We start from the raw sequence: 21036 nt of genomic DNA on the forward strand, positions 1-21036 counted from the left end.
TGGGGGCCCTGCCCCAGGCCTTTAGGTTGTTTGGTGATCTTCCTGCCTTGTTGATGATAGGAGGCACTGCTGGTATCCCACTTTTCCTATTGCTGTCTTAATGCATGTGCTACATGGTGGGAAGTTTTGATCGAAAAAATGCCTTTAAATTAGCAATTTCATAAGGGACCTTTGAGCTTAAGAGTGTATTGTTTAGTGGCTATTGGGGGCAGTTACACTTGCATGTTCAGCAAAGGTACTGTGACCGTTTCCATGAAAATGCTGTTATCACATATATGTTTACCTGACCTATCAACAGGGAGGTCTTTAAGATGAGATATTGTTACTTGGTCCATATGTTGAAAGAGTGGTGGAGGAGTGGTTGGGGGCCATCCAATAGCCCTGTTATCATTGCAACCATGGCAGGTAGTGGTGAGTCACTGCTTACCTCTCCTGTATACAGGTCATAGTTTGAATCTCGGCAAGGCCAATCCAGATTTCATTGTTAAAACATTGATAACCAGAAGAGTACCATTAACGTTGTATAAGAACACCGGCTATTTACATTAGTTAGCAAACTGGGATGAAGTGCTGTTCAAAGGTAAATATATCTATATGTACTTAGATGTACTGTAGCAGAACGGTATAGGCAGTTGTTGGATTTGTGAGGGTTTTTTATGCAAAAGATCTGAGAATTTTGTCTTTTCTTATTTTCACTTATTTGGGATCTCAGTGGCACATTGCATTCCTTCAGAGGCAGCTATCACCTCATCCATCAAAATAGGTGTGTGCCCTGAGTGGCTCGTGTTAGTGACATAGTTTGAACCAGTAGAAAATAATTGCTGACTAATCCTAAATGATTATACTCTCATCCATCTGCTATATTTAATCTTAAAGTACACATTAAGCGAGAGGCCTCCAGCACGGAAAGAAGAGTTTCTCATCCATGCCAAATGGATATCCACATGTAACTTGTGTAAAGTCCATTTATCCATGCATCATCAGCCATTGGACCCAAGTCACGCACACGTATGAGAAGATTGCTGACTGATATCTCATTCTTAAAGGAATATATTGTCCCTTTCCTGAAAGGGGTGGTTGGTGGCGTCCACCAAGGATGGCCAGGTGTAGGCCTGTAGTGAAATGTGTTTTGACCACTGACTTTGTGTTTCACAACTTTGCACCTGAATTAGCTGTCCAGTGTTCACCAGTTACAGACTCCATTTTGTATTCAGTTTAGCCTTAGATTCATTCTGCCTTTTGACTCCATCGTAGCATTAGACACTGCCATGTTAAAGGCTGCCCGTAATTTTCCACACTGTAAACTGTGCTTTCTGTCTTGTTTTCGTGCTTTTTCCTCACCAAGGCATTTGGGTGATAAGGATGTACTCAGATGGCAGGAAATGGCCTTGTTTTGACTTGACATCTTGGAATTGTGGCCAAATCCCAACATGTTATTTTCAAAGCATACCTAAACTAGCCAGAATGTTTGAATCGCAAAAGGAGGTTTTTTTTTTCAGAAAGCTCCTTTTGGGTTTTTTAAGATATAAAAAGATCCAGTGCGACAGTGAGAGATGGAGTGGCCTCAATTAGGGCTCAGAAGTCTGATGCCTGATATAGATTTCCCGTGAGGGTGGGATCTCTCTTTCTCTGTCGAACGGGGTCATCGGCTTGATGGCATGAGAAAGATGAAGCACCTGACGGGCCCTGTGGTGATGCATTTTTAATTCATTATTTGCTTTGTATTATAATAATATAGATACATTTGCTGCATGTATTGCAGTGGAGAATCATTTTGTTATGTTTTCATTTCATTGTTGTGACTATTTTTTTTAAACGTGTGCTTTCAACGTGCTAATCTCCTTTTAGGAACCTGGTGTAGTGAAATAATAAATGTATTCTTTGGACTAAGTGCATTCCAGAGGTGTTTGTCAGCTCAGTCATTAGTGAAAAGCAAAACAAGACCTTTATCTGCTTCTTGCTCTGGACCACATGTTTTGTCAGTAGAATACATTAAAAGAAAGACCAGGTGTTGGATGATCATGAATATCCCTCTCCAGTTGTCATAGATTTCTCCTGTGTTCATGAATTTGGATGGGTGGCAGGTACACACAGACTGAGTCTGGTAGTGGGACTCCTTATGATGACTGGTGTCCTTTGGTAGAAATACACTGTTGCCAATGTGTGTTTGTTGTTTGTCAACTCTACCTTAGTAATTGCTTCTTGTGCCTTGGAACTGGCTTGTGCTACATGGTGCATCTGCTTATGATCTCAGGGTAGATTCCACAGGTCTCGTGGAATCCTAACACACACACGTTATGTTCCTGCATAACCCTGCAAGGCACAGGGTAGATTCCACTGGTATCGTGGAATCCTAACACACACACACGTTATGTTCCTGCATAACCCTGCAAGGCACAGGGTAGATTCCACTGGTATCGTGGAATCCTAACACACACACACGTTATGTTCCTGCAAGGCACAAAGAGGAGTAGCCACCTTTTAGTCATAGATCATTGAAAGGTAGTTTGGAAAATGGTGACGGACGATTGCTAGGGAAGTCTTGTCGGATTTTTTTTTTAAGACATGTAACCTGTGCTGTAACATGGGGGCTCCTGATGAGCGTTTTGGAACTGTGGACTTCTGCCATTTGAATTGGGCAGCCTCCATCCTATTCTCAAGCTGATCTTGTAGTGCTTAATCAGGTAATTGATGCTTGTGCCCTATTCCACACCACAGATTCTCTCATAAACATATCCCTCATGAGTGATCTAGTGTACTGAAATAGTTTTATTGGGTTGCCAAGCATGTCTCTTCTCTTCTCTTGTTGACCAATCCTTCAATCAGCTTTGTAACCCCCAGGCTCTATTCAGGACCCTGTCTTAGCTTACTAAACCGATGAAACGTTAGTTGTTGATTTGCCAGCAGCAGAGCTTAGTTCAAGCTCCCTGTAGTGGTTTCTGTTTTCCTTTTTTAATGTGTGCTTTTCCAAACTTTACCCCATGAGTGCTCCCTAGACATCTGCTTGCTGTCTTTCTGTCACATATTTTACATTCTTGACTTTGTCAAATACTATCCTTCTTTATGGTTGGGCTGTACCTTCATACCTTGTTTGAGATTTGCCTCCAATATGGCTTTCTCAATAGCAGTTCTTACCTACACTGATCTGCCTGAATCACCTCTGATGGCCACGTAGAAATCCTTTGCCATTTTGTGGACCAGCTTGAAATCTCTAGTCAATAAATGAATCCCCTCAAACAAGGAGGTTCGTACGTTACTGAACAAAGTAATCACCCTCTTTGCTTCCAAGGCATTTTCCACACCTTTTCCTTTTCAAGATATCATAAAAAGTTTGATGGATCACTGTCCTGATGCCAGGCACAAAATCTATTTTGTCTTGTATTGAGAATGTAGTTTGTTTGCTTTGCATTCTGTCCATGCTCAATGCACAATAGTGATTATTCATTGATTGCTTAAGTTATTGTGGATAACTTGCGCCCTCATATATCGGTATCCCTATTTTATGGATAGTATTTGTGGTGGATACTTCTGGTCATAGCTTCTTCACGTTTTAAATCTTTGTCAAGCACCAGGCTAGATGTAGGAACTTTGCAATAACTGCCAGGTGGTGCGGTGCGGCTGTGGCCCTTGCCTACTCCTCCTTCTGACATGATAATATAGAACCATCCAAAGTGCCACCATACATGCTGAAATAGGCTCCTTTATTCTATGCCTTGTAACATGGCTCAGAATCTCCCAATTTGGTATTTTATCAATATAGACTTTTAAAATCTTTTGGCTGTGTACTTCAGGGTTAGGCCTCCCCACTTCCCACCCAAAGAGGTGGGCCGCAAAGGTATTTTTGAAATGTTGATTTTGGTAACCCGGGTAACCTTTTTCCCCAGGTAGTTCCTCCTCCTTGCTACACATCAGCTAAACTAAACTAAAAGTAAGCTTGAGTTGTGGAAGTGGAGATGGTGTTGCGTGTGGAGAGAGAGAAACATGTGTTGCTACATCCTTTACTCTACAAATGTCTGTCTCAACCCTATTGGCATGCTTCACTCGCATTGATTATGTTTTATATTTAAACAGTCTTTGCAACGTTTATTTCAGAAACTATTTCCATCATGATGATGCAAAGATTTCTCCAAAATGCAAGGTTTGAGGAAGAAGACGTAGACACCCTAAAGAGCACTGTGAGTTTTTCTTGGGCATGAAAATAATGTATGCTTTCGAATTAGAAAATACAATTTGAACATTGTGCTGTTTTCCACATGATGACCAGATCATAGTAACCTTTGTAAAAGTTGATGATAGTCATTCACCATGGTGTAATATTTTATGCTGAATTGCTGCCATCCTTTGAGCGCACTGTTTTGGACTGAAAACCGCTTGGTCTGTACCCGTACTTTGTGTCAAAAATTATCTTGGGGAGGGGGGATGTTATCCTGTCAACCCTCTTCAGCCGTTGCATGTTGAATGTGACATTCCCATTTTCAATCAGGTCACATCAACCATTTGTGGATAGTAACTGACATTATTATGTATGGGCTCTTTCATTGTTAAATTGGTTGCATGTATCCCTCCTAGTTCATTTGTTTTCGTCTGTTGCATAGACTGTGGAAGGCATAAAACCAAGACCGAAACAGGCTGTTCAACCCTGCCATTAATTTTACTCCTCAACCTGAGGAACAAGTCCACAACACACCCCAGGGTGAAGCTAGATAATTAAATTGAATCTTCTTCTTTAAATTGGAAGTTCTCAAACTGATCTGAACATTTCAGGATCTCAATGACCACCTTTTTAATATTTTGAAAAATACCTAAATTTACTAGACCCTATATAAAATAAAAAATTATCAAAAACCTTAAATTATGTGACGAGGTTTATGGTGTCACCTTTATATTAAAATCTTCTGCCATTCCAACATGGCTTCTTTTATTTAATCTTAGGGCATGGAAGCAATGCATATTTTCCAAGTCCTTGACTGTGCACTAGAGCATTCCTGTGTCTGAGATGGGATTATATTAGTTGCAGGTAAACCATTTTAGTACTGTTGTGTGACAGTCACCACCTCCTTCCACATGATAAAGATATGATTCTCTACACCTAACATGGTCATGATTGACGTTGTGGATTGCACGTAATAGGGGATCGTTCAGCTGCCTACAAACTCAAAGGTCCTTCAGCCATTTGTTGGATCTCACGGAGGAAAACTTTACTGTTTATTGACCATCGGCACTGCTTTAGGTTGTAAATGCTGTATGGATAAATGTGTGAGTTGGTGCATAGCAAAATGTTTTAGTGCAAAGGATTACAGTTTTGGGTTTTGGCATGTTTTTTTCTTTTTGTTAAGATGTTTAGATATTATTATTTATTATTATTATATATATATTTTTTAATTAACCGCTCCTAAATACATGATGGAAACCACCATTTTTAATTTTATTTTCTTCATATTTGAGCAGCTGCAACAACATAAGGCTAGATTCACAAAAAGCTTTTTGGAGTATGTGAAGTAGTATTTCTGTAGTAGTACTTCATGTAGTACAAAATGCAATTCACAAACCAATTGCCAGAAATCTCCATCTCTTCTGTCTGTTTTATAAGGAGAGCTCGGTCTTTGTAGTGGAGATATTTGCTAACTGAAGTATATAATTTAGTAGGAAATGTAGAGGGGCCAGCTAAAACGAAACGCACCCACATAAGAGTAAGACAATTGTTGTTCTCAAAATATAGCTCTAATTCTACTACATCCTTAATAGTTTAGAAAACGTCTTAAATGTACCCAAAATCACCCCTTGAGTAAGTCGAGAGCCACACATGGCCAGCCACTGGTACTCCAAAACACTCATAGAAATAAATGGAGGCAGGCTATAACCCCTGACGCCCTACAGAAAATAATGTAACATGAATAATACATTTAATATATATTTAAATTTAAAAAAAACATTAATTATGCTTTTTTTTAACATTTATGTAGTTTTCACAATTTTGTAACAATTGGCAAATACTTTTTAAATTAACATTTCTAAGTAGTTTAAAATAATCAACGAAAATTCTCGTTAGTTAAAACAAATAACCATAGTTGTGATATCACCTTTAATGTCTTTTTTTTTTTTTTTAAAGTAATTTATGTAAATTAATGTATAATTTAATGTAAAGTTGAATTTCGTACATAGTGTGCAGTACATTTTTCATTAAGTAGTCCTAGGTTAGTATGATTTTACATGTTTATTTTGCTTGAAATTAAAGTAATAAACTTTTAAAATTCACTTTTGCTTTTAGTGATAGCTCAACTCTGGTGATGGAGTTCACTACAAAGGTGGAAAGTTACTTACAGTAACTTTATTCTTCAAGGAGTCTCCATCCCCTCATTTGAGGGGGTGGAGATGCTTAAAACTGCCCCAAAGTTGTACATCTACCCTTTGCTGCTCATTTTCAAGAAGTTATGATTTAAGCCTAGGTGTTGGAGTAGATCTACGCATGAGCAGATTTACAAAAGTATACTTTCCTTTGTGAATTGAACCCATTCTGTTTAAAATGAATGCGTATTCTTAAGAGTCTGCCCTTTTATTGTAATTAGCTCCACATTCACTAAATCCACCCTAGATTTATTTGATTATCAAGGATTTGGAAGAAACACCAGAGTAGAGCTTAGGAAATGTGCATGGAGAAAGCAAGAAGTTTGAGACCGTGCATTGCTCCTGTGCCCCTTCTCCATCTGATGATCATTATATGCTCCTACAATGTCCCAGATGATCCAGTTTGTCTCTAACTGGATCTTCCTTATTCTACCTGTACTTGATACATCCAGGCCCTCTTTGTGACTTTGGCAGGCGGCAGAGGCCACCCACCAAAGTCCTGGGTCGGAATGACTGCATACGCAGCTGTCCTCCGCGGTACCTATTAAGAGTTTCCTGCTGGGCCAGTGGGTGGAAACTGCCTTTCTGCCCGGTGGTCCAGCGGGAAACACCACAACATTGACGCGGGCTCGTAATTGAGCCAGCAGCAGTGTTGCTGTGCGTCAGGTGTCACAGCACCGGTCATGCTTTTTGCTGCCCGTAATTCAGGCAGTGAAAAGTGTGACAGGGCTGTCCATGGGGGCACCTGCCCTGCCCATGCCAACTGCATTGGCAGTGCAGGGGGCCCCCTGCACCCTCTTTCTGCCAGCCTTTGCATGGCGGTGAGACCACCATGCAAAGGCTGGAGGAAACGCTTGTCGTAATCCGGAGACTGCTGGCACTGCCAGGCCATCGGCTGGTGGCAAGCTGGTGCGGCCGGCAGTCAGACGGTGGCGACTCCGCCACAGTCATAATATAGTGTTTGAACCAACCCTGTTGGCAGCGGTTCAAGTGCCACTATGAGTCTGGCGGTCCATGGACTGCCAGACTCCTGATGAGGTCCCCAGTATGCTCCATTCACCTTTCACCACCACCACCTGGTACTGGAATTTTCTGGTGCATCAACATAATCCTGATGCTGAGCACCTTACTTAGGAATGCAGCGCTGCATCATTCAGTGGCAGTTTTGGGCCCCAACTATTTCCCAGTGTTTTATATTGGGCACCCTAAAATTTTGGATATGAAGGAGAAAAGGACTTGTGGCTTTTCAGTAAGTGTTCATTTTTACCAACTGCATTCATTTAAATCCTATTTTTGTATATCATGTTTTCATGCATTAATTATAAAGTGGCTGTAGGAGATTTTGTCACTTTGGGAACATTTAGAAGAGAGAATACTGACAATCTGTCAAAGTTGGTAATTCTTCGTAAGGGGTATCAAACTGTGAAAGACCCACTGTCTGCTGCTTAAGGGTGTTGGCTTGTGCAGGTGAGGTGTGAAACAAATGTATGGACAGCTCATCAAACAAACTGATCTTAGAACAGAAGCACATCTAGTAATAAACTGCACATGCCTACAGTTCAAACAGTTGCCACATGTAAGTTTCTGGAGTTTTTATTTTATTGGAACCTTTATTAGAACAGTCACAGTAGTACAATGTAAACTTGTTTCATCCAAAATGACCAGAACATCTAAACCCTACAGACTTTTTTAAGGCTTAATTTTAGTAATCCAGAAGATCAAGGCAAGTTGAGGGCCTTAAAACTTCATGAGAATGAGTAGAATAAATACGGTCTTGCCCCAAACAATTTGTAGTCTTAAGTCAGTTAAATGGGAGGTGTCTTGACTCAGTTAAAGAGACCCCTTAGATGGTTAGGTAGTGCATTCCCTACAACGACCCAGGCAACTGGCTTTGGAAACTGCAAGTACAGTGGTGCTTAAAGGTAATGTAGACTGGAAAGGTAATTGCAAATCACAATAAAGCCAACTATTTTTATAGGTTAGCCAGTTACCACATGGGCATGCTTGAAGAACCTTACTTGAGAAAGTGACCTTTTTAAGTTCTTTGCGCCACTGTTAGCAAATGCATATAACGTTGCCTGCTGTGGTCCAAAGGAAGCGTTCCGAGATACCTTTCTAATATCATTGAATAACTTTGTTGAATAAATAACGTGTGTACCACAACTTTTGCTTTTATGCTTCATATGCTAGCAGTGGATTTGAGGACATTTTGGAAAATGCGACTTTGTAGTTTGTTCCTGGTAGGAAAAAAGTTTTTTTTCAGTGGCTCTGGCAGAAGTTACTTTACAAACCTTCACACTGTCTTTATTTTTCATAATCCTGATTTCAAATTAATTCTGTCATTCTAGGAGCATGGACCCACTTTGCAGGCGCACAGTGGCTTCAATCCTTCTTCAGATGCAGCAGAGCTTGACAAAGCCATCAAAGTTAAAGGTAAGAATTTTGAATGCATCTTGAATTTATGCTTTTTTTTAAGGCCATGTTTTGATCAGTCACAAAAACTTTAAAATATTGTTTTTTAAGATACGTAAGAGCTTATCTTCTTGAACTACCTTGCACTCTTATTTCATTGTACCAATCTTTGTCCACTTGCCCTTTATATGTTACTTACATTCAGAATAATACAAATCTGAAATCCATAGACAAGCCTGTTTTTACTGCCTGGCTTTTTAGACTTGTGAGATAGTTAATAAAATAAGAGTAGATTGTCCTTGTATATAATGACATGTCCGGTCTCGCAGGTCAGGAAACTGGGCAATGAAACAGAACTGTTTGCTGCTTTTACAGTTCAATCATAAAGGGAAGAAATTCCAAACATGTTAGCTCTGGGATCTAGTTTCATCTTGCCCTTGCAAGGGATTAGGTGGTTCTGTATATTTACTTTTTTCCTATGGATGTTTAGATTTGCCAGATTGTTGACTTGATTCACTTTTGTTTTCTGTGCTTTAAAGTGTGTCCCCTTGATTTTTAGCAGTTATCCAGGCATAGAAGCTTCTTGTTGGTAGGGTGACAACCTCAACCTGGATCATTGCTTATTTATGGTCCTTATGCGTATTAGTCTAATTACTTACATGGACCTCATCAAGACTATGTATAACACCTAGAATCCATTGGATTATAAGACAAAATAATCGTAGGGCTAGAAACAAGAGAAAGACTGTGTAGCTGAAACATGTCACTGACCTGAAAATAAACACTGCAATTTGCAGTTCTGAGTTTGTATTATATATACGAGGTACGCTGGTGCTGTGAAGAGATGCATATGATTTCCAAAATATAATTTTGTCTTCGTTTTCAGAAAACATTTAGATTGATTACTACACTCTTCTACAAAACAGTGATTAGGAGGCTTTGCAACACTAAAAGCAGTTACTTGGGGAAACTGTATCGCAATCGCTGCTCATTTGAATTAGAGAAGAGACTAACTAGAAGAACTCGGATACCATGTAATTTGAAAGTATATGCAATCACAAAGGCTCCCAGAAAATGTGGCACTAACTCCCAGCTGCCAAGACATTAGTTAAATCGCCCGACCCAAAGCTAAATATTATTCACAGATGAAGTTACAAGATTGTAACATTAGTAATAAAATGAGTAAACTGCTGGCCTCCAAGCTGAGGGCGAGAATATCTGACTGTAGAATTGCAGCCATTAAAAACAAAGGTGAATAGTTACAAACCAGGGACATTTCAAATAGTTTTACGACTTGTCTGCACTAGAAAAGTTGTCCACAGAAGAAATTGAGTGTCCCCGTATCAAACCTCACGTGCACACAGTTGGAGGCCATGGAGATGCTCATAGTGGCCTAAGAGGTCCTCTGCCGTATGCAGACTCAAGCAAATAAATCACCCAGCTCACATGGTTTCATAGCCCTCTTTAGATTTCGCCTGCACAGCACTTGCACTGAACTTGCAAAGTCTTTTGTATTTAAAAAAAATTCTTAAAAGGGGTTTAAAGTCTGCCTTCACTTGGCATTTGTTTGTATGCTTGTCACTTTGTTTACTCTGTTTTCTATTCGTTGCAGCATGCTATTTCCTATTGTGTTCATCTTTCCCTGTGTGTTTTTTCTTATGAGTGGAGTTTGGAGCAAGTGCTCCTTCCTTTAACTTTTACTCCTTCTCTTTTGGAACCACTTTTTTCTTTGTGATTAAGCATGTTAGACGACTGCACACATGTTATTTGTGTAGCTCGGTTGTTTTCTGAACCAAAGCTTGAGTCATTTTCAAGTTAATTATTTTCTAGCAGAGTGATTTTGTCTCTGTATTTTGTGTGTGTTTGGTGACTGCATGCATGTTACCTGTGTAGCTTTGTTGTTTCTAAACTGAAGCTGGAGTCATTTTCAACTTAAGGGATTCCCATACAGTGATTTTAGCCAATTTATTTTTTTAACCATAAATGCACTTCGGCTAAATCACTTGCTTTACACAAGAAAGTAAAAAAAGAAAACGCAGCCATTCTTGAAATACTGTTACTGGCTGGCTGGCTTTTTAAAGTGACAGGATCTTATCTTGTGCTCCAACAGTTGCTAAAGTCTCGAGAGTGAAGGGGCCGTACACCGTGTGAATTACATAACATTACGATATGTTAAGCCGTCCATGTGTCCCTCACTTCTTATATTGCTTCTATTTTTTATATAAGCAGTCTTCTCCCCAGCGTGTTAACCTGTCACCCCACCAATATAATTGCTGGACCACTGTGCGATGACACAGTCGACTCCATTTTAGTAGCTGTGCAGTTAACCAAAGGATTTGCATTGCTCCGTAATGTAGTTAACGAGTTTGTCTGCAACGTGGCTCTCAAAACATTCAGGATATTGTGCATCTATGGCAGTGTTTTTAGATATTTCAATGCTCCTCTAAGTCTAGTCTTTCACCTCCATATACAAAGAAATTGGATTTAATTTTCTGGTTAATGTAAACATTGTTTGCAGAAATGCTCACAAAATTATTGTGTGCAACTTTGTGTCGCAACTGGAGTTGTTTAAGGTTTGGACAGCATTACTGCAAGTGAAGCCCTGCGGCAAAATAAAAGCGAGCCGGGATCTTGGCATCCCTACCATTTCCTTGGGATACGATTACCGCCCGAGTCTGTTAAACTTTATTTGCCATGGGCCTCATATGATGTGCACAAACACGCATGACCTGTAAGTTCAAGCAACTCTGGCATGAGGCACACAGATGTGTTTTGGTCTTCGCCATCGGATTCAGGAAGAATAAAATATTGTTTTCTAAAATTGCTCGAAATAAACTTGTTTTTGTACACATGTATTTATTGCACTCTTTGCAGGTTACTGGAATATGCGTGTACTGTTATGTCGCATGAAAGATTACTCTGCTGAAGCAAATTACCTTTAATATGTTGGTTATAGTCGGGGCTTTGCTTAACACTTTGTGATAGCAAAGGTATGTCTGGAGACATGCTGTCCCATATTGAATGGAATGTAATAGATCGTTATTGATCAGAATTATGAACTGTTCAGTAACAGTTTCTTTCCCTTGACACCGTCAGAGCCTGATAACCATACCATATCTTGATGCCAGGAATGTTTAAAAATGTTTTGCTTAATCTCACCTGTTTGCAAAATTATTTCCTATTGTTCTTAGTTTCACAAATAAGACTTATTGATTCTTGTGAACTTGGGATCATTGTACAACGTGGGTTTCTTGCCTCTGGGGCCCACATTTTATAGTAATGTTTAGTGGTATATGGCACACCATGCATCTTAACATATTATAAAAACAAATAATGCTTTGACAGGTGTGTAGTTCTGTTCCATACCAATAGTATTCATGTTACTTAAAGTTCTCCAGCCCGAAGTTTTTCATGCAAAGATTTAGCAAATATATGGATAAAACTGCAGTGTTTTTTTTTTGTTTTTTTTTACCCTGTAAAGTCGCATGACAGATTTATGCTTTTCACTCCTCACAGGATATAAGATTTATGAAAAGTGGGCATGAATCAACAGTGATATATGCTTTTCTACAGCGCACTTACTGCAACCTACTGTGTGTATCCAATTTCACAGGACAGCAGTAGGCTGTATATGATTAATGGCTGCATGTGGATCGCTGCCAGCCACTTACCAGTTTCCAGTCACTTCTCTGGAAGTTGCCAGAGAACCCAGTCTATTCCCCCATAGCGTCCTCCAATGGATTTGCCCCGGATCACAGGATATTGAGCCAACACTAAGAAGCAAATCTGGTTCCCCAGTTCCAAGTTTGGAAGCTCTGCCTTCCCTATCCATTAGCTGTGTTAACCAACCACCCCTATACTCTAAAACAGTAGTAATACAAGCATTGACAAAGACAATGGATCTTACGCAGGTGAAACCTATTGGCTTTGCCATTGCTTGTTTTACAAAAGTTTTTTTTTTTTTTTTTTTCTCTGCAGCTGTCCCCAATATCAACCCACTGGTTTCACTTCTTCACAGAAAACAGAGCAATTGCTGAATGAATGCCCCAAACCTTGATTTCATTCTTCGTAAACCAGGGAAAATAAACAAGCTCATACAAATCTGTCTGTCTTGAGCTTTTATTTACTAAACTCATTATTGCAAAATAGGCTAAGCAGAGTTATTCAAACCCTAATTGATCGAGATCCGTCCAGCTTTGTGCTGGGGAGGAAACACATTGACCATAGTAAATGATCATTTCGCTTAATAGGCAATAGCCATAGAACCAGAAAGAGTCTGTGATTGTCTCACTAGATACAGAAAAAGTTGGTCATTTTGAGATGAAACAATGAAAGCCTTTAGTTCAGGGGCTAAGTTTAGGAGCTGGGTTACCAGAAGCTGTAAAGGACTGAGTTTGAATGAACAGCTGCTCCTTTGAACAAATTAGATAGGGAGAGGAACCGGGTAAGGCTGCCTGCTCATCCTCTTGCTTTTTGCATTTTTAATTAGCATCACTAGGGGGAATCATTTGAAGCAACAGAAAAATACATGAGGTTGAGATGAGTCAGCCCATGCATTTAATGGCAATTTACGCTGATGATACAGTGGTAACAGTGACAAGCCCAGTGAACTTGATCCCAGCTGTGCTGAGGGAGTTGGAGCAATATGGCCGAGTACCAGGATTTGAAATAAACTGTCATATCAAAAAGATTAAACATCCCAATCCCCCCTGTTTAGACGGAGAAGTCCTTTGCATAGTGATTGATGTGCACCCTGGCCTTTCGTGTCCCACCTGCACTGATCCCTGGATCCCTTATGCTGAGATTTGCTGTCATAGACACACACTGATCGTGTGTGCGTTGTGATATAGGCCTGTCTCGCAGATTGTTACCTTGTTGGACCATGAGAGGCACCCTAATTGCTACTCTCAAATTGGTTTAAGGCTACTGTCTTCATGAGGAATGATGAAGCACAAGTGCGGGGGTGGCAGCACACTGTGTAGTGATCAGTAGACGTGAACAGGTTTGTTTAACCTATGCAACTGGTGTGAAGCCTGCAGGCACACTCATTTTTAAATTCTACTGCTGTATGCTTAACTCACCTTTGGCCTATATCGGTTTGGTCTGTAGTGCTGTGCAGCGCATATACGGTTTACATGTGCTAGGTGCAGATGTGCTTTTGATAGGTACAGTATAGGGATAATGCAGTACTATGCAGTGCATATATTGGGTGTACGTGTGCTTGAGAGTGGTAGAATATAAGAAGGATGTAATGCTGTGAGGTGCTTGTATGGTATATGTATGCATTGGGTGTGTGTGTGTGTGTGCCTGTTGGTGGTACAATACTGAGGTAGCACATCACTGGACAGCCTGTGTAGATTTTGTACATGTACTGGATGCTTGTGTGCCTTCAAGTAGTACGCTGCATGGAGGACCCTGGGTTCTACTTTGTGAGTCTCAGGACTGCATAGTGAAACGTAAGAAGAGGAGGTAGAGGAATCTCCCCAGACAGATAAGTGTATTGCTACATTCCTGTAAGCTGGATGGGACAGAATGGCTTCCCCTCTGTACACTTCAAAGATTGCTCTTTGTTGCAGAGAGGTCACAAGGAAAGGGCCTAGACACATCTCAAGAAGGAAATGGGGCTGATAACAGAATCATAAAGAGTGGGGCTGAGACGTGAGGCAAACTTTTTGATACCCATTTCTCTCTGGCTGACATCTAGGTGTGAACGCTAGTCCCTGCCATGGCCTGTGCTACGAGATAATCAGCTTTGGGGTCTCTCCTGATGGGACAGACACACTTTCAAGAGCAAATAAGAGAGAGAAATATGTACACTTCAAAAGAAGCGTTACCCCCACCATAAATCTTAAAGACCCAGACCCTAAATCACATTTGGTTTCTGGAAATGGACTATAAGAAAGGGAGACTGAGACCCTAAAACTTGTTAACTAACTAGTAGCCAGATGGACTATGTGAGGAGGGGAAAGTCTGCGGATCGTCTGTGACCAGAACTGTGGGACATCACCTATTAGTCTCTCAGCTGGGTGAGCGACATCATCTAGGGAATCCAAGACCACCTGCCCTGAAGAACAGTCGCCTGCCTGCTTGCTTGCCAAGATCCATGTTCCATGTAAGGGTGAGGATAGTGTTTGAGGAAACGAGGTCCAGTGGGGAGCCCTGCCAAATGGATTCCCTTTGTGAGGTGTTGGGTGACAGCTGTTTCACTGATTGGGTCATGGACTGTGTACAGAACAAGGTTGATGACTCTTGTGTGCCAGGGGTAGGCCATCATGAAGTGGGGCACGTACACTGCTGCACCGATTGGGCAAGAGCCCTTGTGCATTGAGGAGCTGGCAACCCTGTATGTCAGGAGGGTCCCCATGAGAAGATTGTTGTTCTGGGAGGGCCGGCACCCTTGTACGGTGCAGATCTGTGAACCTATAGGCAAGGGGTGGACCCTGCCAAGGAGATTATTGTGCTGATGGGGCTGGAGCCTGTGGGAGGTGAGAATACAGTGCCCCCCCTATACACCAGGTGGGGGTCACCAGGACCAGCAAGACAACTGACATGGTCGAACTCCTTGCTGGAAGAGTGAGGCCACTGTGGGGACCCCTGTGCACCTACACAGGGAAGAAGTATTCACATCTTGATTTTCGCACCACAAGTTGCCACCATGGGATGAACCAGAGACTTGTCCTGCATGGTCGCTGCAGTGGCGTGACAGCATGCGAGGAACACTCTGACCACTGAGTGCTCCCCACCCGCCCGAAACAGCTGCCTCTTGCTCAGTGGCACTGGAAGGGGTGCACTTAGCAACTCTGGTCATTGTGAGTCTGTAGATGTGGGGAAAAATGGTTTTGGGATGGTCAGCACTGGGGGAATTAACTTCCGAGATATCGTAGTGGCACTGGAACACTGACATAGTATGACTCTTAAGGGTCCCCCTTAACTCTATATATTAGTGGGGCTTACCTTCGATGTTGCTTATGGGGAATGAACTGCTATCGCCAGGATGGTGTGGGACTCTGGGAACTGCATAAGAAACACGATGGCCCTGACCTCAGGAGAACAGTTTAGTTGTGAATGCTGTATTTTACTTTTTGGTGTTAGTGTATTTGGCTTGGCTGCTGCTGTGTCCCATGTGTTGAGTTGTGAGCCTGTGTTGACCCCTTCACCTCACCCCTGAGGGAGACGTGGACTGCTTGACCAAGTTACAACTGAGAGTCCACTGCAGCAAGGGTATTTGGCCCAGTTGCTTAGAATCCATAGAAGGTTGGGTTCTTGGACATCAGGAGTATTAGTCCTCATCCACCACAGTAGGGCCCAGTAGCCCCTGCTTGCCCATTCCCTTCTGAACAGAGTTCTGACACAGCCAGGACAAATAGTACTTCTTTATGGAAGATTCCCATTCAAACAGTCTAACCGCACAATCACATGTTTAGGAGACCAGTTAGCCTTCACATTTAAAATTAACAAAATAAACTAGCTATAACATACTGATACCCACGGTCAGTTGTGAATCACAGTCACGGTATACAGAGGTGCTGTTGTAGAGTGGATTTATAATAGCTATAAAAATGACTCTGGTGTTCTGCAAATTTTGCATTTATTCCCGGCCCTCCTTGTATCAGTTACAGTATAAAACAAACTGCAGAGACAAATAGATTATTTTCTATGAGGAGTGTATGGGTTATGTCTAAGAATGTAATGCAAAAGCCGGGTCGGGGGATGGCAAAGGAATGGCAGATGGAGTGGGGTGGGGAGACGTGGTTAGGGAATTTCCCCAGCATATGAAAATATTCTCAAGAAGAACAGCTTCCTTCGGAAACAGAGGGCCATTCGTGCCTTTATGCATATACATGCATGGGGGGTTTACATAGGCCAAATTCCCTGTCTCTGAAGGAAACCGAGCATGGAGGCTGTTCTTTCCCCGTCACAAGTTATGCTGGGAGTGTTATGTAAAGTAGAGAATAGGGGGAAGTCCCCTCTACAACACTCCTTAAATCCCCCCAGTGAGGAAACTGACTTCACACCTGTCATTTAGGACCAGTGATTGGAGATGTGATGCCAGAAGGCGTTCAAGAAAACAGGAGACCTTTTCTGTAAAAATGAACTGAGACAACTCCGACATCAGCAACATTCTGATATCCTGGAGATTGAAACATCTAGGTATAGAGTCCGACGCTGGGTGATAAACACCACAATTAAACCCTTTGCTAGTAGAGCCCTAACTGAATTTGAACAATGGCTACTCTGGGGCGGAGGGGAAATGGGCCGCCCGTGAGGTGTGTGCGAGAAGGGGGTTGATGGCTTGAGATTTATGCACATTTACTTGGAATTCTGCCACCTGGCCAAAGGTCTCTAGTTTGTTCAAAAAGTCTGGGAGAGAAGTGGATGGCTCCTCCATGTGTGTAAACACTAATGTCATGCTCTTCTCCTGCCTTCTATACCCCCCAAAAAGGGATCCCTTTAATGCCAGGTTTGTGCATATTCACTATGCCAAGGACTCAATTTAGAGCGCAAGAGCATGAGTGAGAGGGGAGACCCCTGGCAAGCCCCTCTACATATGGAGAATGGGGCTGATGTCTGCCTGTTCACCCAAACGGTTGCAAATAGATGGCAAAAATTACTGTGCACCTAAGAGCAGAACCTCTCCCCTAGTCTGAAGTGTTTTAAGTGTAGCCTTTAGGTAGGGCCAGAGGACCTGATCAAAGGCTTTCTCAGTTACTACAGCCAAGAGCATTTGTTCTTGGTTTGAACTCTGTGCTTTGTCAGTTAAGTGTTTAATTATTTTCGTGTTATCGCTACATTGGCGATGGGAACAATACCCACCTGATCTGGGCCAAAGAGGTTTGATAGGAGAGGGTCTAAGCAGGCTGCCGAAATGTCAGTGAAGAACTTGAAATTGACCTTCAGCCAGCTCTGGGTCATTTGAGGATACACAAGTTCCTGAACCCGATAGATCAGATGATCTCTCTCATGTCTGCAAAGCTTGTTGTCTGCTGCAGATATAGTGATTAATTTGTCTCCAATAACTGCTTTCAGAGTTTCCCACGATGTAGAGATAGAAACTTCTGCTGTGTCATTTATTGCAAGGAAATAAACTATCGCTTTAATATGTTTTAATGACCTCCGGTCGATACAGAAGGGTTTCTTCCATCCGCCACACTCTGGATGGAGTCTGTATCAGTGGAAAAGTCAGGGTGAGGGACACCACTGGGTGGTCTGACAAGGAATCGGGCTATGTCGCCAAGCCTAGCTGAGGTTCCTAAGAAATGATCTATGCGGGCATATATTTTAAGTGTGTTAGAGTAAAATGTGTAGTCGAGTGTATGTGGGTGTAGAGTAAGTCAGATGCCCCCAAAATCCATCTGCCCCAATCAGAGTGCGCCTTCCCGAGAGGGCATCCGTTTGTCATTGGCAGTGGGCCAATCTGTCCAGGCCATTTTTAAAAATGAGATTTAAAAGCACCTGTCAACTTTACGTAATCACAACCTCCGCCACTGTGCGATGTAGGAAGTGTTTCTGTTACTTATTAGGAGTGTATATAATCCCCAGTGTGAAAGTGTAGTTGCCCAAAATCACTGAAAGAGCTAGTAATTAACATCTAATTTCAGCCTGTTTAGGGCCTATCTTGCCTCGAAAGGAACTGGACACCAGAATCATCACTTTTTAGAGGAGTTGGATGAGAAGAATTGATGTGGAAAGGCCTGTTAGCACAGTCTGTGCCAGTCACTAGTGATTATACGTGTTTCTTGGACCAGGCAGATATGTGCTCCATAGTGTTCCAAGTAAGATAATATCGCCCGGCGTTTGACAGGACTGGTAAGACCCTTCACATTAAGTGTAAGGCTCTGTAGGTTGTGGTGCATGGAGTGGAGAGCTATCTTTAGGGTTGCTTTGAAATAAAGGACAAACGATTGTGTGTCCTGCGGTGTGAAATATGGGAAGGCAAGAAACGGACATGTTGAATTAATACAATGAGACAATTGTCTGCAAGTTCCACCATAAACATATCGAACAAAAAAAGGAAACAAAATTATCAACCAGTGAAACATCATCCATTAGACTCCATGTCAATGGTCAAGGACCTAAATGTGAGGAAAATGTTGGAGTGTATAGTGGCTCAGGGGTTGTTGTCCTCCCCCTGCCCTCCACCCAGTTCAACCACCCTAAATGGTAAAGAATATGCATCATTGACGGGTTCAAGCCGTTTCTGCATCAGCAGAGTCTCCGGAGAGCGTCTCTAATATCACCTGCTGTTCTTTGGCCATAATCTCCAGGTCAGGGCCGTAGCCCTGTTGGGGCACCATCAATGCTAAGCAGCCTGCAGGTATTATTCAGGGATCAGAGTTGATGAAGTTTGCCATTCAGGTGGAAGACAATCCAAAAGGGGTGCCCCAACAAATAGGATATGCGTCGTTCTGAGGTGGGAACTAACTGGATGGAATGCCCTGCGTTTCTGGAGGGTAGAAGCAGCTAGATCTTAGTAAGCATCAGCTTTTAACCTTTGAACTGTATTGGGTGTTGGTCTCTTGCTACACGGAAGATATGTTCCTTCAGCAGGAAATCATGGGCTCACACAAATATGTCTGCCAGTGGAACAGAGTCTGGTCTCCTAGATCCATTCTGTGCTATGGCAAGCCTAATGTCAATCTCTGGTGGGGCCTCCAGGATCAAACAAAAGTATTCTGTGACAAACAGGACAACATCAGTGTCTTCCGCTCCCGAAAGTATTCTTTAATACATACAGCCTCAAGCGATTTCCTAAGTCTCCACGTGAGCTTGCAGATCAAGCTGTTGGTCCCAGGGTCAAATGAGTTCTTGCTGCAGCTGTTTGATCTCCTCATTGCGGCTTGTTTCGTGGTCCTCTAGTGGGGGTACTCTAGCCCCCAGGTTCTCGTGGTCCTGGTGGATCTCCTTAGGTTTATTGAAGAGATCTTTAAGGATCTGAATATCCGTAGAGAAGCAAAGCGTGTCTCCAAGAAGGGACGGGTCACTGGGGCATCTGCTTCCTGGTTGTCTATCGCTGGCCCGATCCAAAAGGTGTTGGGATATTAATGAGTCTGACTTTAAGCGTGCAGTCTTTCTTCCCACTTCCGGTGGCCTTAGTTCCCAGTGTCAATGCAGCACTGGTCGAGAGGGTTAAGTCTGCCAAAACTTCCAGTCCTATAGGGCCTCTACCAAGGAGGAGGCCTGATATGGTCGGTTGGATGTACAGCTACAAAACTGCTGCTTTGTAGTCACCAGCTCGTGGGGTTCTCTGGTTTTGTGGCTAGTAGAACTCACCCTGTCAAGCTGCGGCAAAACACCCCGTCGCGTTGCAGGGGCCCCACTTTGTGGTGGGAGCACCAGATATCAAGAGAAGACTTTGCGGAGTGCAGAATCACTGCTGTGTGTGGGCTTAAGCCCCTCCCACTGCAAAAGCGAGTTGATGGGCGAAGGTGGTGTCTCAGCTCATGGCTGGGGGTGGCAGGATCCACGCCATTTGAGGTATGTAGGGCCCGGTTGCTCCTAGCTGGCCCATCCATTGGTGCCCGACCGTACACTGAGAAGTGGCTGCATCTCCAGCGATTCCAGAGTCTGACCTCCGGGACCTTCCCTGGAGCTAGGTGATCTAAGGCAAGCACTGAGCTTGGACTGCCAGAGGGTTATCCTTGAGGCCTCCAGCCGGGTATGGTCTGACCCTGGTGAGTACAGTTCATTTGTGCCTCTAAGCAGGGTAGACCAGAGATTTGGCTCACTCTAGCTGTCTAGCTCGAGAGGGGGCCAAATGGATCTCTGTGGTTGTACATCTCCCAGGTGGGCCCTCCCAGGTGATTCGCTGCCAGTCGGTAATGTGCTATTAGCCCTCTGGATCCCGGGCCCCTACTCAGCGGAGACAGCCTTCCACTGTCAGCCCTACTGGAAGGTCCAGAGCAGAGCTGTTTGAAGCCGTCACGTGTCTCCGATGCCTGCAGGGCACCTGAGGCAGGGATTCTGTGTAGAGGTGGCCTCCGAGTCCAGGTTGTTCTCGGGAGGACACAAGTACCACACAGGTACTGTTTGCGGCTCGTACCAGGCCGCAGCGCTACCAGTTTGTCTCGGGTCATGCTCCTCTCAGCTTGTACCTCGGGCCCAGAGACAGCTTGAGGGATCAGCTCGCCTCCATGCCCGTCCTACCTAAGTTAAATAGCGTGTTACGTGTGCCAAATGTCGGAGAAGAGATTGGAATAAGACACAAGAAGGAAACCCTAGAAAGTGCTTGGTTACTGCCACAGTGAAGCCTTTTTAATACATATACTGTGGCAGTGCAGA

General features: G+C 42.8%; 1 protein-coding gene across 2 annotated transcripts in view; it reads left to right on the top strand.

Annotated features, from left to right (window-relative positions):
• Positions 1-21036, top strand: part of LOC138287976 (annexin A1-like) — a 150690-nt gene that overhangs the window by 38044 nt on the left and 91610 nt on the right. For both annotated transcript variants that reach the window (XM_069229037.1, XM_069229046.1), the window contains exons 2-3: positions 4093-4175; positions 8694-8778. In XM_069229037.1, coding sequence (XP_069085138.1) covers positions 4107-4175; positions 8694-8778 — 154 coding nt within the window. In that variant the 5' untranslated portion in view covers positions 4093-4106. The remainder of the gene's footprint in view (positions 1-4092; positions 4176-8693; positions 8779-21036) is intronic.

Source organism: Pleurodeles waltl, chromosome 1_1, assembly GCF_031143425.1.
Source record: "Pleurodeles waltl isolate 20211129_DDA chromosome 1_1, aPleWal1.hap1.20221129, whole genome shotgun sequence".
NCBI classification, from domain to species: domain Eukaryota; kingdom Metazoa; phylum Chordata; class Amphibia; order Caudata; family Salamandridae; genus Pleurodeles; species Pleurodeles waltl.